Source organism: Pararge aegeria, chromosome 8 (genome assembly GCF_905163445.1).
Source record: "Pararge aegeria chromosome 8, ilParAegt1.1, whole genome shotgun sequence".
Lineage (NCBI taxonomy): Eukaryota > Metazoa > Arthropoda > Insecta > Lepidoptera > Nymphalidae > Pararge > Pararge aegeria.
Genome location: NC_053187.1, coordinates 140,471 through 165,699, shown reverse-complemented (window position 1 = coordinate 165,699; position 25,229 = coordinate 140,471). Strand labels below are relative to the sequence as shown.

At 42.5% G+C, this 25,229-nt stretch overlaps 1 protein-coding gene across 1 annotated transcript in view; it reads right to left on the bottom strand.

Annotated features, from left to right (window-relative positions):
- Positions 1–18,584: 18,584 nt before the first annotated feature.
- LOC120625654 (protein vestigial) overlaps positions 18,585–25,229 on the bottom strand; it is a 38,087-nt gene continuing 31,442 nt past the window's right edge. Inside the window, exon 4 of the mRNA XM_039892756.1 lies at positions 18,585–18,763. Within this exon, the coding sequence (XP_039748690.1) occupies positions 18,714–18,763 (50 nt within the window). The 3' untranslated portion in view covers positions 18,585–18,713. The remainder of the gene's footprint in view (positions 18,764–25,229) is intronic.

Below are 25,229 nucleotides of genomic sequence, written 5' to 3'. Positions count from 1 at the left end.
TAGCCTTATTCGTTCGGCGTTGGCTGCCTTTTTGTGCATGAAATGCATTTCCGGCCATTAGACAATAATTGGAACATCTCTCGTTTGTATAAAATGATTTAAAATTACTTTTTTAAGGCAAATATATTACTTGCCTAAATTGACTGCCAACTTGGCTGGTAAGCAGACAGTAATATTATGAATGGTGTGTTCCTAGTACGGCTGGAGGGTTCCACCAGTCAAGTGAGCTCGCCGGCCGCGCTCGGCAACACTTACAAGTGTATCTCGCGAGGAGCCGCAGGATAACAACTGTGTTGAATTGTTCTCGGCGGCGCGGCGCGGGGCGGCGGCATTCCGCGCGGGATTTATTGTCGACGGCGCGGAGGCCGCCGACCGATTTAGTTCGGATTAAAACAAAGGTAAATGTCGCCGCGTATTTTTAGTGCCGCACTAATGCGTGCGCCGCGGCCGCCCCGCCCCGCGCCCCACACCCGCTATTGTAAAACTGCCGTTATCCACTAATAAAAGCGTCCTAAATCACCCTCATTAATGCCCCAGGGACTGACGACTGCCGCATTACGACCGTCGTCGGAAGCATCCATCGATCCCCGTTTAACGACCGCGCGGCAGGCATGCGGCCGACAAGAAGCCGGCTATTGATATTGCCGCAGTTATGCATTGCGATGACGAGCGGGGCCCGAATATGCACATACCCAGCCGCACGATGCGCCGCGGTGTCGCAAAAAGCCGAGCCGCGCCGCCGCTCCGTCTGCCGCCGCGGCATCCGCCCGACCGCAGCCGGCGCGGCCCGCAGTCCGAGGAGCCCCGACGCTCGCGGCCCCTATTCCCGGGCCCCAAGCACCAAAGTGCCCCGACTCCCCGACGGATATACCGCCTTGTGGATCCCGCCAAACGCCTTTCTCGTTCGCCATTTTGTTCTTGTTTGCGGCCATCTCTTACTTTAATGGAGCGGTATTCCGAAGCGCAGTTTATTTTGAGTGTCCACTTACGAAACATTTACATTCGTTTTGTCCCGCGACTGTGAGAGATAGTTTCCTCTCGAGATGCAGATTGCTCGTGGCGGACGATATCATTTTAATTCGAATACTTTTTGCGACATATTATAAACTGTATGTAATAAATATGTATGAAATTCTGATCGCTCCGAAGTCGCGCGACAGGTTTTCGTCCAAATATTTGGCGCGTGCCATTCATTCCTGCGTCAGAACTCGAACCGCTGGATCGTATTGATTGCTTGTTACAATTTCATCATGTTCGCACATTCTCGGAATTTTTGAATTCATGATGTTTGGAATCACAAAACTGCTTCGTTGAAAAGATATTCAACACGCGACACTCCTGTCCTCTTTAACTTCATAGGCGGCAGGCGCTAAATGCTTTCCGCGCTCGGCCGCGGCTCCAGCTCTCCGGCCATAATGAGATACAGCAGGGCGCGTGCTGCCGACTCACAGATACACGAGTCCGTCGCTTTAAAAAAAGGTGCGCATTAGACAGTTGCAATAGGTAAATACTTTGTCGAAAAGTCGATAAATAAAGAAAGAAAGATAGAAAGAAGAAGAAGAAAAGATAAATCGTCTTCATAATGTATTTTAGCTATACACGTATGCATAACTAGTAATTATTTTTATTCTGTTATTCTAGGAAAATATCTACTACAAAGCATAAATTAAGTATCTCAACAAATCATTGTAAACTCGGACTCTTTCAACATCACCGAAGCGAACAAATATTTTCATGTTTTGCAGAAGTTCTTTGAGTGTTGAAAAACTGTCGGCCGGTATAAAGGGGAGGCTAACAGATGGCGGCAAATTACTGCAGCGGATAGATATCGTGCGGTTTGCCGCTCGGCGGCGTGCGTGCGGCGCGCCGGCTACTGGCCTTCATCATTATTGACTAATCAATTGTAATCTCACATATTTCCATGAGATTCCCCGCCCACATGGAATCCCCAGTAACTGTATCACAATCAGACCTGGTACTGTTCGTAGCTGCTACGAATGTGAAGTAGGTAAGGTAGCATCGTACGAGTACGTGATCTATATGTAAATGCAGAGATCCGAAAAAGAAGCTTATCTACCAATGCAGTTGTTAGTGCCAACTCAACGATGTTGTGAATGTGAAGTGCCAACGGGCGGCACATAGCTATCGTAGTTCGATGGACGTGTGGCTTCAAAGTGGGAAATAGTTGTTCCGGACAAAGCCCAGCTTGTGGCAGACAGGAGCAGCACTGCCCGCGCGAACAACACTGGGCCGTGGAGGAGAGAGGGCGAAAACGAACCCACCGCGAGCCTAAAGGAAAGGAATTTCCTTATGTCGTTTCTCTAAAAGCGACTGGAGTCACGAATGAACGATCACATCGTAAAGAACGGTCGGAGCAATTAGTAAAGTGTCAACTAACATCGTTCGTAAACATCTATTTCCGGAAGGCCATTGTCGAAAGGAGCTGTTAGCGCGCGTTTGTTTAACGGATCCTCCTGGAGCCGGTGACTCGTTGAGCCGGGTTAAGCCGCGCTAATCGCCAGCGCCGTGGCCAGCTGCCGCGCACTAATCCCGCCGCGTGCGCGCGCGCTCGGCCGCGGGATTAGCGCCCGTCGCGACACCGTGTTCTAACTTGTATTGTGTTCAAACACTGCGCCAGCCTACATGCGTTGACTTTTACCCTCTACACAAACTTAACAAATATTTACATTGATGAGATCATAAACAGAGAGTTTATTTAGCCAAAAGGTATAGTACCTACTCGGTGCACTCGTTTACAGCAGAGACCCGTAAGTATTTTAAGTATATAGTCTTTGGACATCGACCTTTGGCATCGATCACAAATTTAAAACACACAAGTTGGAGCAGCACGGGTGATGTAGCTTCGATGTAGCTGCATGGTTAACATTAAACCAATCATATTATTATTTATTTAAAGACATTGCCTCGTCATGTCGAATGTCACAGTGGGCCGCATTCACCCGACCCTAGCGCTCCTCTCAACAAGAGTAGCCTATACACATCCTTCACATCTTTGACGATCACAGACTTCGCCGAAAAAAACTGGGATCACTCCACGGCCTTGGATGCGTGCGGAATAGTCACCGTCCGACCCCTAGCCGAGGTTCGGCTTCAAACAAAGCGCCCTTAGATCCCTATACGGCTCAAACTCCGAGTCTCGCCAACCCGCAGACTGCCCTGTCACAACCCACATGGTTATCAGCTACACACAATCTAGTATGTATATTAGTACTGTAATTGATCACACTTATTGACTAGAGCTTATGTAAAAGCATCGGTGAGGATTTAAGATATTATTATTCGGATCGGACGCCAGCCTGGCCCTGCTGACGGAAATATACGTCACCCGACTACGGAAGTGCATGTGCAGAGGTAGCGCGACACACAGACGCAGGTAGCGACATTTAGCGATACCTACTTGCTACTAAGTTGCACTTGTGAGGACAGTGTCATATTTGTGCCAGCGAGGTCAAATACTTCATTACAGGAAATTCACAAACTAGGTATAATAGACTATTTACTTACTTCCCCATCGCTGCGTGACTTCCGCAAGCGCGAGTACCCACTAGATACGTGAGCAACGAATGCAATCATAGTACGAGTATCTATAATTAACGCATTTCTGTGAGTTCTTATAATTAGTGGCATCTACACACATGCTACGAACTGTATGCCCATCACTCTGCCCTTTAATCTAAAATCCTTGTTGTTCGGTTACAATTATGTACGCAATGTATAGTGATGGTTTGGGCGTTATTTGATGTTAACTTACCACATTTTGTGTCAACTAAGATAGTGATGACGGCTATTGTTATAAGTCTGTGCTGCAATAAGGTCAATCATTGAAATGTTAGTAAAATATTTTGTTGGGTCGGAAAATAAGTAAATAGGAGGTAGCCTGTGCGTCTTGAAGTTAATCAGGAACCGATGTTTGTTTAACCTCTCAAAGATCTGCGTATTCTTGTGCTGAATACCTCTGTAATCGCTTTTTTCTATTCCAAGTGGGATGGGTAATCGTTTACTACGCCGTAGTAAATTCCGAAGCTCACTGAAGCAACCTAGGTTACTGCCAATTATAGAAGTACCTGTTACAAATCTTAGACCCCCCCCCCCTGCCCCTCCCGCGTGTACTTCCCAACTATTTAATCGGTCACGCATTCGCTAAATACTTGCCAGCATTTAATTTAGGTGACACTAGCGATGCACCGCGATTTTATTCACGGAAGACTTCTTTTCTTTGTAACTTAATTGTTCGTATGCAAATGTTAATCCGCTCGAGGTCGAAGCGTAACGCTAAACAGCCTGCAACCTTTTCTTTTGTTCTTAACGGATATAGGTAAAGAGAGTTACCGACGTACTTCAACGAGTCGGGAAGCTGAAGTGGCAACTGGCGGGGCACTAAGGTGCTGGAACGGCGACATCGCACCCGAAAACGGAGGGTGGACGGATGATATTAAACGAGTCGCAGAGAGCCGCTGGACCAAAGCGGCATAAGAACGTGGTATTTGGAACTCCCTACAAACGCCCTATGTCCAGCAGTGGGCGTCCATTGGTTTATGTGATGATGATAATGAATGATGAAGCGTCGTGTGCGCTTGCCAAAAGCACTATCAATCTTAATTCATTAATCGCCGCGTAGAGCTGAGAGCACCCCGTAGCACGGAGCCGCGCAGAGAATTCCATATCAACTGTATATATATATATATATGTATACATGGTGGGCCTGGGATTACAACTTTCAACATGATATATAATCAGAATTTTCCATTAATGGTGTTTTAATTGAAGTGCGTAAGTTAATTAACATACTGATCGCGGTGCTCAGATGCCCACATCTTATTGGCAAATTCCGTCCGATCTAACAACACTCGGCGCGTAGCTACATAGAGATTGCTATCTGACATGTACTTTTATATACCGATCATGTTCTGGCAGGTGTCTATTAGTTAAGTCCTAAGAGTGGTATGTTAGGATCAACGCGTATAGATATGTTATACGGGTCTCTACGAGGCGTCCAGGTTTTGTAGTTCGTCCTCATTCAATGGGTGTATTCCCGCGGTACTGAAATATTTGCCGCGTAGAAAATATTTTGTTTTAATCCAGAAACTTTGTGTGCTAAATTTCTTACTCAAATCGGGCGATTGAGTAACACACTATCTATAGGTACATTCACACATCCAATCGCGAGATCACTAGATACAAATTTTTGTATCCCAAATTCCCTACTTAATATAACGAATGCAACAAGCGTTGTCGGTTTGTCCTGCTTTCACGCAGCAACCAAGCAACGGCTTGTTGATGGGGCGGACCGTGAAATATGCGCTTTTTTTTAATCTACCCTTAGGTTGGAAACGTCTACGTTAGTAGGAAAGCTCTGAAGTGCAAATGGGTTCCTACCGACTTCTTTATGCTAGAATAATTATTTTTGTGAAATGAGTTATCAAGGTATACTTTGCATGTCTAATGGTTTGTTTGTCTTTCTTGCTCGCGGTTGTACTGTGTGTGTTGTATTCATTAGTGAACGTGCTATATGCGAGCAACGGGAAAACCGCATTAGTTATTTTTATAATTCTTAAATTAACGAGTTTCCGATGTTATCTACACTTCGTCAAATAACTTTCACATTATATAATAATTAATACAGTTGTTGTTAAGAAAATATCTTTCCACCTAGGTAGGATTTTTTGCAAAACTGTAGTAAGTTTTGCAAAAAATCCTACCCAATCAAAGATGCGACCAGCGTTATTCGTAGGTAGGACCAGGTACTTCACTAAGGTGTTACTTAATCTCAGAGGACAACACACGGCCATGCCAGTATACACAGCATATATTATATTATATACTAGGCGGTAGGTCTAGACACTTGGCTTTGCAAGGGGTATGTATACATCGGCATAGCTTGTAACTAAGCAATTAAGTACATAGGCACGCCACTACATGGCTACATGGGCGTAATCCTACGCAAGAAATCCACCGCCTTACCGCTAATGATATTGGTGGCATTTGAGGCTCCTGTACACGCGATCTGATCACCTGTTTCTATGAGTATAAGGTCACAAATGCTGTGGAGGTGCAGCGCTACGCTGTAGTAACGATTTGCCTTCAATGGCTCAGCGCCAGCCTTCTCAGGGCCGAGCTTAGAAATAAAGAGGTGTACACACTGACAGCTGCAGTAAGACTGTCGGTGGCCGTTAGTAGGTACACTAGCTACTAGTTAGGTAGCACTGCAGCGGTAGACCACGTTCTCTACGATATTAACGCTGGCGGGCCGGGAAAAAGGAACTTTGGGCCATTTGATGCATCAAGAGCTGCAAATGACATAACTCAATCTTCTTTACCAATATCTGACACCTATTAAGGCCTCTCAATATGCCTATACCTGCCTATAATACCTACCGATGATAACTCGGGCCTTGCATCCACTTAAAATCGCGTCCCATCAATGTATCCATTTTCCACCACTGGGACAGAACTAAATTTTATCTTCTCCCACAGTTTAATCATTTATCAACTCCGAGCGTATATGTAGTAGTCGACGGCGCCGGGCTGCAACTCCTCGTGTCCAGAGGCGCGTTCGTTGTAGAGTCTCAGGCGCGGTGTCGGCCCCGGGCCCCGCCCCGCGCAAAAACGCTGATAGCAATCTCCATACTAACTGGAACGCTTCAACACTCTTCGGATTCTATTTACGATACGTAAGCTGGATTTATAGATGTAGGAGAGATATGTACCTGTATAAAAAAATATCTTTAAAACATAATACCTTCCGTAATATAACCAGCTAGTACTTAGGACACTCGAACCTAATATGGTAGCTCGGTAAAGAGGTCGGCGATTCCACCTCGGATTGAAGGCGTACCCGAATATGAACCGAATGCTAATTTTGACAGTTTCTTAACCATATTACCAAACTGGTTTTCAGTTAAGTGCCTATAACTTGCGTCAGGGAAATCAAGAATAGGATGGAGAAGGTTCTGTGCGTCTTCATCTATATCATGGTGGTATTCCACCACGCTAGCCCATTGCGGATTTGCACTTCACACACCTTTGTGAACATTACGGCGAACTCTCAGGCTAGCAGGTTTCCTTCACCGTTAGAGCAAATGATAGTACCTACTAGTATTGCGTGCTGGAATTCGAACTCGGCCCGAAAACAACACACAGTTAAATTGAAAACCTCCTCCTTTTTTTAAATCGGCTGAAAAAAGCGACTTTAAATATATCTATCTCTCTATCTTTTACCTAATAGAACTGTAACCTGAGCATTGATGTACAATGAATATTTTTTAATCCAGGAAAGCTTTAATATCTCTATAGAACTGCGTCAATTTTAAAATAGCCTTGTTCACTTGTAGGCCTCATAGACTGTTTTTTGTCGGCTGCAATACTTACGTGAAACTTCACTATTGCAAGCATGAAGAGCAATTCAAAAAAAGCTCGAGCATGCAAGAATCTTCATTTTCCGCCCAATCATTGCCCTATAGCTCTCCTCTAGCTATTCTCCTCTCATAACATCAGAGAGGGCAGTAGTTTTTTTCTCTTTCATTGCCTTAAGTACTCTTCGGGACTTCGATTTCCGTCGTTTCTTAAGCCAGCCTGATTTTAAAATAGGTGCACCTGTTGAATGCCTTCCGCGCTCATTCATCGGGGACTATCACAGGCAGACTGTCATGTCTACAGAGAGTAATACAAACAACATTTCTAATGCGATTAACACGAAGGAAGCGAGATGGGGTGTAAAAAAGAGAGAGACGTTTGGTAAGTTGTAGCAATACGTATTTACCTAAATTCCGTTAGGAACGGGTTTTAGGAACCCTAAAGGGTTTTGAGGTCATATTTGACTTAAATCCCTAAGAGTTTTTTTTAAAGCAACGCATAATATAAATTATAAAACGGCATTAAAGTTAATATCGGTTGGTATACCTACGCGGACGAAGTCGCGAACAATCTCTAAGTTTATTCAAACATTACGCCGCTTGATAACTATTGATTAATTTGCTGTGCGGGACATGAGTGCCGCGGCCGTGCTGCCCCCACGTGCAACGATGCCGCTAATGAGCCCGCGCCGCGACCGGAAGCCATATGTGCCGCGTTTGACGCTGCTTCCTGCTCCGCTGGCAGCACCGGTGATGCTGTGGGCACACTCCGCACTGCAGAACACGTACGAGGCGGCCTCACTCGCGGAAGCGATTTCAGATCTTTGTGGTTCGTGCTAAAAGCGACGAAAATAGCGGTTCCTACTTACGCGTCCTTGGCATATTAACGACGTATTGGCAGCTCCTTGCGATGCCTCGCAGTTCGGTGGTAAAAAGGCAAGGGGTAACTAAGTCGAATAGTTTTGTTAAATCGTCCGAGGTACCTACGAGTATGTCTTGTAAGAATACAGAGAAATAGGCGAGCTTGCTTGTTTCCTAAACCGAACGAATGAGCCACGTGACAATCGTAACTCTCCGCGAACCAAATCACCGACAAATTATCTAGTTGTCTGTGTGCTTTAACCAATAATGGCTGACGTGCAGTTAATCGGGAAGCATTGCAGTTGATACTTTGTTGCGTGCTAGCCAGGGGTCCCGATACGTCGATGTGGATGATTGTTTAAAGAGGCATTATCACGATTTATTGTTTTTTTAATCTTTATTTTTTGGAGACTTTTACCGATTAACTATTTAAAAGTCAGTATAGCTGAGCCGTGGCAAAGATACCTCGCACCCATCGAAGTTTGTGTGACGCTACTTTTGGTATGGATTATGTGGTAGGTACTTCTAGTCTTGGGTCTTGGATGATCGATCAAAGGATCGTCTTCTATTACTTAAGTCTTACTTAAATAATACTAATAACCAAAACTTAAATAAATAAGTACCCAGAGAATGGTATAAAAACGAAATACACAAATAACTGTTTGCCGTCAATATTTTACTAGGCCTTGTAACCTTGTCACATGACGGGAACTCCCTCCGCCGCTGCGGCGACGCCGACCTCAGAGGGCTGATATAAAAAGCTCCTCGGGACAACAGCGCGCCGCCGTGATTTATCACTGGGAAAGAGATCCGTCTTAGTGACGCTGCGCCTAATGAGCCCGCGGTAACGACAGCGGCTGCGGCGCACGTGCGGCGGCCGCAGCGGCGCAGTCACGCTCCGCCGCGCTGACGGTTTGTTTGCGCTCTCGCCTTTCACAGCCGCCGCGCTAATGAGGGCGATTGCGCGCTCGCTATTAGCGCGCGGGGCGGGGCGCCGACACATGTGCGCTGGCCTTTATGCCTGGTGCGGTCCTTCGCTCCGGAGTGTCGGAAGAAGCTGCACCAAGCTGTACACCCAACCGATGCGCAATCGCCGATCGCAGCGATCCATCACTTTCAATCGCTCTCAAAGCTCGTGCTAGTAACTTGTGCAAATAGTATTTACGTACAAGAATATGCATCTCGATTGAACCAGTCCGACAAATATTACTAAAACTTTATTTTAAAATTTCAAAACTTAAACAGTGAAGGAAAACATCGTAAGAAAACCCGCATGCCTGAGGATTCTATGATAACGTTCAAAAGTTTATCGTTTCGCAGTCGGCCAGCGTGGTGGATAAAGTACCTACCTACGCCTAAACCCTCAAAATTCAAAATTTCTTTATTCATGTATGCCTATCATAGGCACTTATGAAGCGTTCATACATATATGTTTACATAATTGTAATAGGATAGTGATAACTTCGTTCGCCAACTTAAACCTAAAGCTACGAGAGTTCCAATCGCGCCCTGGTCTAAGAAGAGCCCACAACAAACTTCTCCCCTTCTCAGTCCGAGAGGAGACCCGTACCCGTGCTTAACAATACTGTACTGTTCATCCATTACCCATATTTTGATGTTTTCTACGTTTAAGTTGGCTCAATAACTTAACCTCATTCGGCGGTGATGATTTATTGCTACAATCATCCTTAAAGGCCTATAACAGTCCACTGCTGGACTAAAGGCTTCTCGCGATGGGAGGGTTTGCCCACAATCACCACGCTGGGCAAACGGGTTGGTGATCGCAGCAGATCAGAGGACTACCATCAAATGTGATCACCACACAGAGGACGCTACCGCCTGCTCTCCGCTCTATTCCTAGTCCCGCGGGAAGTGGGGGGGTACCTAGTGACAACTGGATTCTCGTCTGCCGCCAGCGCACGGCACACACTATATATAACCTCTTCGTTACGTTCGTTCGTTCATACCCAAGGATCATCATTCGTAAAGTGTTCTAAATTCTAAGTTGCGCAGCAAGATGAGTTGTGAGTTGAGAGATGGTATAGGTACAGTACCGAACAGTACAGGGATCTGTGGGAGTGTGGGGCACACTCCAAGTAGGTACAGATCCCACTGCCGCGCCTGGCGCAGCAACCCGTCAGGACGCGGCAGAGTGAGCGCGGCCGGTGGAAACGGCACGTAGAGCCCGCCTAATGAGCCGCGGAGTGATGGCGCGTAAGTGGCGGCGTCCATTAGCATAAATAAGTGGCGACAAATTGATGCCGCGCCGAGGCGCTGTTTGTTTTACGGTTTATTTATTGGTGCCGCGCCGGCGACGGCCCCGGGAATGTGTCCGAACGCGGGAAGTGCTGCGCAGACATGCTGCCGCGCGCTGGAGCCGTGCCGCACTAATAGACGGCCGCTAATGGCGCCATTTGCGGGGCCCACCGCCTTACAATATTATTGTTAAAACGCTCGTATCGCTGATTTCCAAAAGAAAAACTGCTTGTTTAAGAAATGATTCCTGTAATATTTCCTCGAATAAAACTAAGCTAAACTTCCTAAACCTAGTGGGTATTAGGTAGGTACTTACTACTTACTTCGGCATTATACCTATGTCATGAAAATTTTAAAAAACTTTGCGGTTTTAAAAGATATAAACAAAAACCTACTCGTAAGTATACTTAGGAATCTATTTAGTACCTACATATGCCTATAATTATTATTAGATAAACTTATGAAGTCCGTTCAGCCCATCTTGGTGACGAAATTCCATTTACGTATTTTTGACAAATTAATAAAGGCGTCGTTAAAGATTGTTACGTCTTAGTTTCTAACATTAAAACTAAAAAATCGCTATAGAAACCCATTAACGTTATCATTTAGAGGTGTATACCTTTGAACTAAGTTACAACTGCGAGCTGTTAATGTTTTGTTTTGTGTGACCGCGTCGCATCATCCGCCCGCACTAATCTCCGTTTGTGCAGGTTGCTTGTACTGAATGTCGCTGGCAGGCCGCTACGTGGTCTCCTGTCCGTCTGCTGTTTATTTCGGTGTCTGGCCGACGCGACGCGCCCGTGCAGAGTGGCTCTGTTACACAAACATGCTGCTACGACTTAACACCCATTAATTGATATACAATGGCTTTGATACAAGTATGTGCTTAATCTCGCCGTGCCGAGTGGTGGCGGCGGCTCAGTCTCGGGGGACGGCACTGCACCACCAACCTAAGAATAAAGTGGTCGCAAAAGGGAAAAAAGTCATAGTCTAATTTTAAAAAAACACAGTAAGGGATAAATTTTTTAGGGACAATGATTATGAGGCGTGTTCTTTTGGATTTCTTTTTGGATTGATCGCAGCTGCTGGACTCGCTGGCGGCTGCGCGCGCAGCCAGCGGGTAGCTATTGCTGTTGACTGTTGTCATGAAAACTCGATCAATTTAGAAAACGACTGAGGAAGCTTTGCCTGACAGCAGCTTGATAGGTAGCTTTGAGATTGCGGACTTAACAGGAGAGCTAGTTATTACTATAATTTTTAGTTAGGCTAGTGGCTGGGACGGCCGCACATCCAGGGGTCCCGTTTTCGATCCGCGGCACACACGTGTTGTGTGTCCTAATACTCGTAGGTACTTACGGTTTGGCCCCAAGTCTGCTTTTATAATACTTAATTGTGTCTCGCTGGTTACTGAAAACCAGTAGTTCAGAAATATATGGAAAAATCATTAAACAATTTTCCAACAAATACCTACGAGTACCTGCTCGTACCTCCGTACTCACTCTGAGGCAAGTGTAAGTAAACACTTGCTCGGCCACTGTGTAACTGAATTCACAGTTCATTGTTTAAAGCGTACACTGCTGATTGTAACCAATCTTTTCAAAATAAAATTTTTTATATCAATATTTTTTGTTGGTACGCAGGTAGGTTATTGATCGGTTGACTGAGAAGAACACATGTTAGTCCCAGAGTATCTTCAAGGCAATATAGACAACGATTTTTCTTCAATTTGTATTTCTTCAATGACTCGACTAAAATTCGTCTAGACAAACGCGCCCAAATCTTACTTTCGATCAGGTCAGAATGACTACAATTTCAAGAGAGTCAGTTTTCCGAAGATCTAGAATATAATAGAAAGGTATATGGTAATCCCCTATTTTTTTAAACAAGATTTAATTAAATGGTAATCAGTGTTGGTAATAAAAAAATGCTACATCTTTTGTAAAAAACCACAGATTGTCTATAAGTGCCTAATACCTAGGAGCCTGAAACTGAAACAAACTGAGTTTTTTTGTAAGTATTAAATTCAATATTTTTTCTTTTCTTTGTTACGATTTGTATTTTTTAATAAAATAACTTATCATCTACCTGCCAAAACACTAGATATTTTAACTGTGACTCCTCGGCTCTGTTCTTTTAGTATAAAATAAAAACCGTATCACTAGTGTTAACAGTAGGTAGACAGTTAACATAAATCAGAAGGAGATATTCGGTTTATAATTAACATTACCTGTCACCTCTTATTGAACATTATCAAATAATGTCTTTTGAGACATTATTTCTAAAGGTTATTCTAAAGGTATTCAGATGATTACTTATTCATTGAACCACTTAATCGCAAAGTCACATTTTAAATATCAATTGTTGTGTATTTAACAATGCACAATCCAAATAATGTTATTATCATTTAATTTAACTTAACCAAATGTTACTTGCGTAATCCCTATCCCTATCCCTACTAATATTATGAATGTCAATGTAAGTTTGTTTGTTACGCTTTCACGCAAAAACTACTTAACCGATCCTCATGAAACTTTGTACACATATTCTTGGAAGTGTTAGAAGTAATATAGGATACTTTTTATCCCGACATTCAGCTCGGTTCCTTCGGTTCCTTTCCGTTCTGAGAGGGGATGAATACACCATAACTCCGACAAATTTAAATAATTATTTTAAACGACCAATTTAAATAATTATTTTAGTACGACCAATTTAAATAATTATTTTAGTACGACAAATTTAAATAATTATTTTAGTACGACCAATTTAAATAATTATTTTTGTACTATAGAGGATATGTGTTTAATTTCCCCCAAACTTTGTTTAGATCTGAATGTGGTTGGAGATAGAGGACAGAACTCCTCCTTTAAAGGCAAGGCTTAGCGATACTGAATACTTTAATTTTTTTTAGAACTAGAACTAAATTGAATGCCCCATCAAAAAACAAAATCAAACGCAGACGACGTCGCGGGCAACAGCTAGTTAAAATATAAACTAATCATCAAATCCAAAAATACATACATTGAAGCGAATTGCTATTATGATATGCTTAGGTACAAAATAGGTACCTAGGTACAAAATATATGCACTGTTAAAATTCAAGTTTGCATTTTTGGTAAATAAAATCATCATTTTATCAACAAACATGAAATAGCCCGTTTAATCGAATGATATTCTAAGGGTGATATTACCTATTTGATTGCGCCACTCATCATCTAGGTATTTCCATTGACCGGTTGCAGTCTCTCTGGAAGAGCCTGAAGTTAGTAACGAAACACCCACAAACATCACATGTCATAAACACTCACGGTAAGTCAACTATTATTATGATTATTTATTTAACTATTTCATGAAATAACTACGAATTATAATCAAATTCCTAAAACTGCAATTCAATTTTATAAAGGAGCTGACACTAGCAAATGTGGATTCGCTGTCGCGTAGGTACCTATAGCAAAATGGGTCTAATGAGGCACAAATTCAGAACTACCTACAGACTTTTATTTTGCCAACGTTCTAATATAAAGACGTAAGTACGTTCCATTTCACTCTATCGTTACAGCGTTTTGATAAGTGATCAAATTTAAATTAGTAGGCTCGCAGTCGTAGTCAGTGTGAGCTTACTTATCTCGTACTAATGGTACTAAGCGTACGGTGACGTCGTGTGTATTGACTGTCCGATCGGCATTCCTCGGCCGCACGCGAGCTGCTGAGATGGCGCCAACGCTAAAGTACGCAACTCCTTAACTAAACTAAATTGAGACGGCTAAAAATAGTGCTGTCCTTTTCAAAAAATAACATAGTGAGAAGGATGGCACTACGTCTAGACCAAGTCAATTTAGTTTAGTTTAGAGATCTGTGTTCAACAGAGTCGCACCAATACAATAACATACAAGCGCAGAGCACGGAACCGGGGCGCCGTGCGTGCGCGGTAGTTATCGCGAGTGGCACCTTTAGTTTACAGGAAGGCGAATAAAACGAGTGTGCAATTTTAGAAATGAATATTTATTGAGCCCGCTCTTCAAGCTATTTACAGTATTCTAGGTAGGTAGGTACTCCGCAACATGCGGGCTGCCACACTCGCACGCGCGCCGTGTGCAATCCATCAGTAAGCTGTCGATTTAACACTTAGAACTTATTTAACAATAAAATCCACGTAAGTAACTATAGTAGGTACATCATATTTTACCGACAGATTAAAGATAGATCGAATAAAGAAAATGGACAGTATTTTACACAGATCATTCCCCAGTGCAAGAGCTCAAGTTGACAAACGTCACATCGCAAACATTCGTAACTTCTTGTCCAGACGACCAAACGTCACGGGTTCATGCATACGTCAAGCATTGACAGTTTCAAGTAGCTGTCGTTGGTTTACGTGAAAGCCGTCGGTCGCGGCAGTAGCGCTGCGCGGACTGTCACTATAGTCGCCCTCGTGTCCGCGACGTGGTGACGTCTCAGCGCACCTGAACGCACCGCGGGCTAGCTTAGCAAACGTTACAGCGGCGTTATGGTACTTAATCTGCCGCATTCATCATTTTATTTGGTTGCCCATAAACTGAAATCAAAGTTGCATTACGAATACCGGCACCGAGGGCACCGGACGCAGCTCGTGAGGAAAGTCGCCGGTACCTCATCGGTCCGTTCAGATCTCAGATGAAGTCCTTTATCTGAGGTTCAGATGTGCTGTGTGGCATCAGAGTAGTGTTCGTGGACAGCTGCACAAACATCCTCGTCATTGCATGTACGGCGTTAATCTGTCAGTCAGCATGTGTCTTGAACTCCGCGCAAATACAAAGTTTATAAACATAAAAACTTTAATTCGTGGCTCAGAGTGTGCCCCATGCCACGAGCGGAACGCGGGGGTCAAACGCTGGGCCAAGTGAATTAGGCGCTGCGATGGAATATTTATGAGCCTCTGCACGGGCTCACGACTACGGGGTGGGGTGTTCTAGAAATCGTAATACAAGGAACATCATATTCATAACAAAAAAAATCAAAGGGAGTCAAAATCTATGAAAATGCTTTCAGAAAATTTTACAGGTAAACTCGTTTTACAGCACTTTATGGCTGGACTAGTACGTTGCCTTGTATTACAATATCCTAATAACTGTTCGCTGCGTCACGCGTCACCCGGCGCGCCGCTGCAGACAGCACATTGCGCGAGGGGCTGCCCGTCGCATGCTGCTCTCATACATGGCCGGCAGGCAGCATGCGGCGGCCGGGCAGCCTGGCGCGGGTGCTCTCCCGCGCCGGAGCGAGCGCAGTTCCAGCCGGCGGAATCTGCCCGGCGCGGGAGGGCGCTGTCTGTGCTGAGGTGAGCACAGTTCTATTTACAATATTTGTCATCAGCTTGATGCCCGATTGCACCAGCTACAGGGTGGAAACGACCAGCTTTCCCGATTTGAAATGGAAACTTTCGAATAATGTACCGTTATTTGCTTAAAAATTGCTTTGTACGAACGGAACTGTAAACTCCTTAGGAATTCGCAGGCAATTCAATTGTATGTGAAAGAGCTTAAATTGTTTTTTAGAGAGCTGACACTTACTTCCTTATATATGATCTTTTGAAAAAGTCATTTACCCACGAATTTAAAAAGTAAGTGGTACATCTAGTACAACTGGTACAAACATAATTTCTAGTAATATAATCAATATAATCACTGTAATCTACTCGTTTGTAAGATGTAAACATTGCAATAATAAACAAATTAAAATAATTTAAAACGAATTCATCACTGAGGTATTGCCTAAGTTAAAGTCTTGGAGGATCCATATATGTATAAGTATCTAAGTATATCTAGTTATGCAATTGAAGCCTTTTACAATGAATACAATTACTCGTTCAACCTTTCCAACCGAAGGTTCGAAATATGAAAAAAAATCTGGTCGTTTTCACCCTGTAAAGTTTTTAATTAATTTATAAAACTATCTACCTACTAAGTATTTGATTTCTACAGAACCATCAAGTTTTCTTCTGCAAGGTGAACTGATAGATTATTTTGAAATCATTATTTACATTCATTTAACGTATAACAACTACTAAGTATAATGTAGACAAATGGGATTTAAACTGAAAATAATAATACTTCAGGAATACATTTTCGATTCAATTTTTAATTACTTTTCTCTTAACACTAAATCCTATTTTACAGTTTAAAATGTAGCTGCTAAAATGGAGCTCGCGAGTGCGCAATGACGTCACACGGCCACAGCTAGCCTACGCAATTACATTCTCTAGTCGAACATCTGTATTTACATCTTACATGTTACAAGCCACACTGCATGCGCACTGGGAGACACTATCACTATTATATGCTACGATATACGGTATGTATTTACATACGTGCTCTATTCATGTCTAGCTACTAACTCTTACGCTATCTAGGTACCCACTTGCGCGACCGACGCGACAGACGCGGCAGCGCCCGGCGCCCGACGCCGACTCGAACAGATTTATCACATCTCTATACAAACTATACAGCCCAGCCTGACCACTACAATAATATCTTAACAAGCGCCTTGTGTCTACTGCAGGGGGAAGAACGCTTCACTAAATTAGAAACGTAAGTTTTTGGCGATCGCAGTTTAACATTAGTGTACCTATATCCGAATTAGCACCATGTTAGCAAGTATTCATCGCGATCGGTCATTCGGTTGTGGGGAGTTGCTAAGCTTCACTATCGACTAGCCGCGTGCGAACCGTACTCGGTTCGCACGCGAGCGCAGTGGAATTACGCTTTATGAAACCAAATCACAAATTGCGGTGTGTTTTACGATAAGAACGGCTCTCCGGCTCGAGAAGCGCTCGATCGGTCGCGAATGTTGCCCGTTTTGCTTTGACGGGCATGTAAGGATTTTTAGTTTAGAAAGCTCGGCTAGAAGTGCCGTCTCTGGAATGATGAATGATCTTGCTTAAACGAGGTGGAAAAACACGATTTACTTGGACGAGTTTAGCGAGCGACTCCGCGTTGTGCCTGCAAGCGTGCACCTCGCAGCCAGTGTCGGCTCTCACGGCGGGTTACTCCCGGGAACGGCGTAATTGCGGCTCGCGCAAAAACCCTAATAGCGGCCATCCGCCGCCGCGCCAGATCGCGCGATACGAGCGCCCGCCGGCCGCTGCGTGACTTTCCCCACTTCGCACAAATGTCAAGTAAGTTATTACACTGCCTTTGTGTTGCGCCGCGGGAGCCGCCGAGCGAGGCGACTTAGCCCGCTTTCAATCATAATTACGGCCCACACAACGTCCCGACCGCCGCTCCGTACGCCGACGCGGGCAGAAAGCACTAACATTGTTATCTGTGCCAAGCGCTGCCCCTGCAGAGGCCGCTATATGTGCCTTCGATACCAATGCAACCCTCGCGGTACAAGTGTGTGTTGAACTGAGCAATCAGATCTATATTTTTATATACCTCTGCTTGATCAAGTAAAAATTGGATACATTTGAGGAGAAACTAAAATATACGTTCTTATGTTTTTGAAAACAAAATTATAGTTAATTTGTACATATTATGTTCTAGTAAGTGCTTATAGTAAATCCTTTTAATCAAAATGTGAGAGGCAATTAAGTTGGATTATGGACATTATATATATTCATGGTTGACAAATTATCATAACATAATAACTAGTTGTGTGATTGACATCGACGACGGTGCAGTCTTCGGCCCAAACTAAGTTGGAAAGAATGTCGGCAAGTCGGAGTAGGAATAGAGTCCGTGTGTAGAGCAGTTAAAACAAACGAAGTAAGTTCGCTACTGACATTCTCGTATAACTCATGCGTCGCAGTCGAGTCGTAAAAGTGAATGATTGCGCTGTCAAGATAATGGAGCAGTTTGTTATGTAATAGTTAGAGGCTTCACGAGTAGTTACGATGGATATATTTAAAATATCTTTTAGTTACAAGACGGGCATCACAGCGAAATCATTTACTTATAAGACAAAGCAGGCTAGGACTATAAAAAATAGGATAGACACAGTCTACATCCTCCGATCGTAACTGGAAGGCGAGAGCTGTCCTTCAATAATCCTTAATTATAATTTAACAGAGTACGGTGCGACACTGCCTGCGGCTGTCGCGCCGCCGTCGCGTCTGTCGCGTCTGTCGCGTCGGTCGCGGCCACGGCGAGCGGATACCGGCCAGGTGGATATTATCACAGGTCACTTTGACACCCTCCGACCGGGCCGAGGCGGCGGCGGGCCACTGCAGCGGCGGCGCGTGCGCGGCGCTCAGAACCAGTACAGGTCCTTCGACGTGTCCTGCACCTGCGCCTCCAGACCTGCGACAAGACCAACACTTAGCGCATCTTCACTTTATGGCTGATGCACACGACAAATCCACCATCTCTTAAAATTAAATTTGGTTTAACACGGTATAGAACAAAAAAAAATTCTGAATGTACTATGGAAATTAACCGTAATTGGCTATGCTCCGCGAAAAGCAGGAGAATCTGTGCTATGTAATTTATAATTTGTTCAATCTTTATTCAAATGCACAAATTCCAATGCTTTTCGCGGAGCATAGCAAATTAAGCTTCATTTTCAGAGCAGGTATGTCATGAAATTCCGCAAAGAAACGTCTGTTTCTATCCAATATTTACTGAACGCTTTCTGATATAAGGCTGATAGAACTAATTTATTCACAGTTTTATATCTAAAATATTTTATGTCTTATTTTAAATGTACTTTCCAATATATCTTGTTACGATACAAACCACCCAAATTCGCAATAAAGACATTTGAATTTGAATTTGAACGTGAAGTGACAAAGCACCAATGAAGAATGTTTCAAAATCTGGGTTTTTCACTTCCGCTGCGTGCTGTTAGAGCGGAAAGTTCGGTGTTTATAAAAAAAACACCGATTGTTCTTAACAGCACTTTGTTATACATAATTTGTAAACTTGTAATGTGAAATGTCCACATTAACCACTTTACTATTTACTTGGGTTATACGAGTCGTGGAACCCTAATGAAGTGTTTATTCGAGCCGGAGTTACCTTATCTTTAATCTCCTTGCTGAAAGCCAACCGACAGGCAGAAACCAGGTCCGTAGTTGGGCAGCTATTCGACTGAAGAATAAGAACTGACTGGATTTGTCAAAATGTATCGATTTTATATGCCCATATTGCTGATCGACAATTTAATAGTGACATGAATTAGGACTTAGCAAGTCAGTAATATGCAGCCAGTAAATTCATTAAAAACATATTATACGTTTATAATGAAATTGTTCCCCTTTAAAAGTTTTTATCTCTCGTGTCTTTTGAAAGAAAGGAACCGATTTTTTCCAATAAAAGGGATGGTATGGGCACACTTAAATATTTTTATTGTTTATATAATTATTGACATTATTTAAAATGTGCAATAAAATCATAGTTCAAAAAGTGAAACCCAAAAGCAAACCGATGTAGACTAGCCTGGGACACTTGTCACGCGAGGACGTGGCCAACGGCGCAGCTAAATGATCAGAATCAGCCTCATAGCGCCGCAGCCACCAAACCAGAGGAACAGTCAAACAGAGAAACTGTTAAAACACAGCATACCGATACCATCTGTGCGAACACAACGTACCTCCTGGAAGTACAGTAGGTAGGATATAAACGAGAGAGTTCATATGCAAGAATGGAGTAGCTTTCTAGATCTCGTGTTTGTTTGTATTTTCGTAGCAAACGTGAAAAATGGCAAAAAAATATAATTCTCCCGTATCTAATTAAAACCTGCACGTCGAGCACAGTTCAATAACAAAAGAACAGGTAAGTTAAGTAGGAACCTACTTAGTTAAGCCGCAGCGGTTTGGTGTTGCCGTAGCGGGAGAATAAATAATTGTTTGACCTAACTCTACTATTAACTAATACCAGTTACCACCCATTCCCACCATAAGCTACGGTGTGCGAAACAGGCTGTTAGCACTTGCCGGTTTCTTTTTCAAAGCAAAATATACTTATTTCTATACTACATAATTTTATTTCTCAGGAGGGACTTCGAAGCTTCCGTCCCCTTCAAATATGGATTACTCTCAACTCTGTCCAGGTATGTATAACTATTATACGATTAATGATATTGAAGAAGAGTGGACGATGTAACTACGCACAGCGATTCGCTATAGCGAACCTGTAGCGCTAGCTGCCAACGAGCCTCGCCGCCGGCAGAGAGCTCGACTGGGCTGCGGGCCCGCACTAGGCATTCATTACAGCCGCGGTGCCGTCGGCGGGTGATCGCGCGCGGGGCCGCAGTAATTGACAGGGCGCGTGATTGAGAGCCTCCCCAGCCACCGGCCAGCGGCCAGCGCGCCGCCATTGGCGCCCGCTCGCCCCGCCCTCCCACCGCCCGCCCGCGCTGCGCGCCTGGTACCGCGGCCCGCCGGACACCGCCGCCGGCCCGGACCCATTGCCCCGATACGTTATCGGCCTACACTACCCGATCACATCTGATAAGGCTAATAGAATCGAAAACTGTAGGTACCTGTGACCTACAAGATTCCTAAGGACTCGCTGCAACTTCCGATCTGGAGTTATAAATAGAAAAGCCTACGTACACGTATCAGTCCCACAAATATTCTTGTGCGCGGTAAAAGCCGGCAAGTGCGCGTCACACTCGCGGGGTTCCGTATCTAGAAAAACGTACTCACCTAAAATATACTTAGTTAATTTGTTCAATAAATTATACTTATACAACTATACCAACCAACTTGATAACTATCACACAAAGCTAGCTCTATTTTTTGATATAAGTTTAGTGATTCGTGGCCAATGATGTGGGTGTTGTGCCAATGCTATTTTATATTTAGATGTCTTTTTTGTCATTTTTGCGCATGACTGTCTGTTGTCCCTAATAAATAAATAAATAAAAGCTATGTATTTACCTATTTATTTAGTATTTTATTTATCTCAGATTTTTTGCCATGCAAACAACAAAGATAGGGGAACGGCATACATTTTTACTTTGCTATTGCTATTTAAAGCGCATTCGTTATTTCTTATTCATCCACCCGCAATATATTTTGTTTTGTCTTTTCCGTGTCTTTTTACGTATACATTTTGACTGCATCTTCATCTTCCATATTAATCCGTGTGAATCGGCACAACAATTTATTGTGGCTTAGAAAAGACGATATAAGTTTGATTTGTGCAACCGAACCCCAACAAAAGTGGCGACCGTGCTTTATTCAATCGAGAACCTATATAATACGTACAAAAAACAATACAAGCACAATTCGGTAAAGATACAAGAAATACAAGATAATATTTAACGACTTGGCGTCGTGTCTCGACGATCCATCAACTATTGCATCACACATTGAGCAGAGAAGCCCTAGCCACTTGCACTGGAGCCAGCAGCGATCAGCATTCCACGTGCTGCCGGCTTATTCAGATAAGTGCCCAACTTTTTCCTTTGCTACATCCGCGTAACCTATAGGTATAGGTTCTCTATCTAACCACTTATACTCAGTGTGCTGACTATTTCAGCCTGGGAGCATAGGTGCTTACGACTTGCCGTGGCGGGCACGAGCTACATTGTGCAGCCAGCGAGCTGCGCAACGGTCAACCAGGTGCTACCAAATCGAGGAGCGTGAGATTTTTTTTTTTTATTATTCTTATAGCAAAGGTGATTTAAAGAGTTTACTTACAAAACGGACATCAATTAAGGGTCGTATTACAAAGTTTAAAAACTACGTTGATACATTTCCAATAAGGAAACTTTAACTTTGATTCAGTTAGTTAATTTAGAAAAATAGAATAAAAAATTAAGCTGATTTTCTACCAGAGTAGGGGATTCCCGAAATCAAATTAAGACGTCAGGCTGCAGTGATTTACGAGATTGCAGAATACATAACTTAATTCGAAAAACATTCAAAATTATCAAAAATACAAAGAACTTTTGCATATATCAAGCGTTATATTTTTAATTTACGAAACATAAAGAGCATGCGTAAAGATAATTGATAAATCAAAAGCAGTCTTTTCCAATAGAATTCAGTTCTCTAGAAAATGGTAAATTAATTAGCAATATATCAAATATTTTATCGGATAATTAATTAGCAATATAGATTTGAATAAGCGGCATCATATTCTTCTGCATTCAAATCATTATCACACCGAGCTTATTTTCGAACATTACCATCTTCGTCACATGCAAGCTGGCCCCCAGCTATTGCTTGTGTTCATTCGGGAACCTGTTTGGTCCATAAGTAGTGGACGCCTTGCTCGTAGCACATTACCAAAATGTATAACATGCAAGCGCAATAAAAGACAAGCGATAGGTATATATCCAATGGCGGGGAATTTACCCGTCCAAAGAATTACTCCTGATTTCCCCCGAACAGTGGGAATAGACTTTGCCGGTCCTTTTTATATATCAAACAAAAGGGGGCGTAGGTCCAAAGTAATAAAGGCCTATTTATGCGTATTGTTATACTTTCGTTTTAAATGTTATCACCTAGAAGCGGTCAGTGACCTCAGTAAAAATGATTTTTTACGAGCTTTTATATAAGCAATCTATCTTTGATATTGAAACTGACGAAAACATTAAATTCATCTTCACACCCGCGTACTCTCCTCATTTTGGTGGCGTTAGTGAAGCCATATACGCACATACATACATATATATATTAAATCCGCTAAAAACCATATACGTCGCTATATGGGAAATACCCGTATCATTTTTTTTAAGAACCAGGAACCTTATTTTCTTAATTCGAGGCTATCTCAAACAGCAGACCTTTATGTCCCTTGACATGAAATCCCAACGACCACCTATCCCTCACTGTTTTAATACAATCTCCTTCGCTACAAGATTATAATTCAAATCGCCTTCGGCGCTATTAAAGGTACGAGCAAATTCGTCAACACTTTTGGCAACGATGGCAAAGAGGATACATAGCAGAACTTCAGCACCTAAAATACATACTCAATTAATTAAGAAATAGGTAGGTAGGTACTTCCTGAATTTGGAAGTGCTTTTGCATAAAACTAAGCGAGTCAAATCACTGAATTGAAATAAAACAAAAAGAAGAAAAACGACAAAGTTAATTAACCTATAACAACTGAGAAAGAAGATGAAGAAGAACCAGCGTCTCTCTGGCAATCGCGGCGGCTTTACCACTTAGAGCTCTCATATCGACGTGGCCGAAATTGGTATACGCAATTCAACACCATTTACTCAGACCCAACGCGACGCTTAGTCCGCCCGCGCTATTACTTCGCTTGCTCGGCTCCCGTAGCAATGCTAAAGGGCCCATACCCTTCCTCAAGAATAGAACTATGAAAATATTCAAAGGAATATTTACAAATGCGCGAGTGCTAGTTCTTCCAGAGGCTAGAGGTTTTTAAATAAATAAACAAACTTTAAACATCTAACTTGTTTGGAAGTGAAATGTTTATGAATCCTGAAACATATGTATCTTATCTTTATAATTGTCAACCTAACTTTAATAATAAAAGCTAGGAGATGATTCTCCTAACTTTTCCTTTTTTTTCTTATATTGCAAACAAGTTCAATGTACCTATTACCTTTATTACCACTAAATATTATCAAAAATTATGAACTCTCATCAAAATAAGTAAACTAAAGACTTTTCCCTTTCACTGCATATAAAATGGTTGTGAGATAATACGAGATATGTAGTAGATTTGAGCGATATTAATTATATTACCTAGACGGTTTTTCTTAATATGTTCTACATGTCAATCTATTTAAAAATAATATATGTTGGCTTATATCGTGCTTGAACTCCAGAAGGAACGTCGAATATTTTTGTAGCATATAATAACATTACATAATATGGATAGAAGCAGGCGTAACTTTGCGGATTTCTATGATATATTATGAAAATTAAGCTTAATTTGCTAAACTCAGCGAACAGCAGGAGAATCTGTTCCTGTTATTTCTGATTTCTTCAATCTTTATACTCCACACCAAACATTGTCAACAATTATTCACCGTAAAGTCATCAAAAAGTCATCACATCTCCTGAGGATGTTCCGGCGTCAGAGCTAAACGTGCGTAACATTGCCAAAGATCTGTTTGGTGTGGAAAATAAAGATTACATCTAATAAAGTGGGTAGGTATATAAAGTAATTTTAAACAATCATGCAATCATTAGTTACTGGTAATATACCCAAATTACATACACACATATGTAGTTAAAATATATCCCTCCATTTAGAAGTCAGGAAATAAATCAGTAGTCAGTAGGTACTAAACAAACCTCATTCATAATTTCAGCAGTAGTAAAAATGTTAAACGCCCAATGAAGTGGGCGCGGGTCAGCTATAATATTGTAAAGCTTTTGGTTTGGTTGGTTAAACGCGCTAATCTCAGGAACTGCTGTTTCGAATTGTTTTTTTTTTTGTGGTGGTCTATATAACATCACGCTACAACCAATAGCTACTAAGACCACGCTACAATCATCAATGAGCAATGTTGCAAAACCTGCAGAAAATATCCTTTTTAAGAGATTCCGATGCGTACGATGCATGAACGGTAAACGTTACGCCAAAACGACGAAAGTACGGAGAAAGTATGTCGGAATTGTTCTAAAAAAAAAGGTATAAACATTACAAAACGAAGAGTACTTAGAACCCATAGTATATTCTTTTTTTTCACACAGCTTCCGTAAACACTTAATATCTTTTATAAGGATCTGATTAAAACTCTATATTTTCTTGAGTAGTAGGTACTTACTTTGTACCTGTGAGATAAAAAAATTTAAATTGAATTAAAAGGGAATAAACTGTAATAACTCTT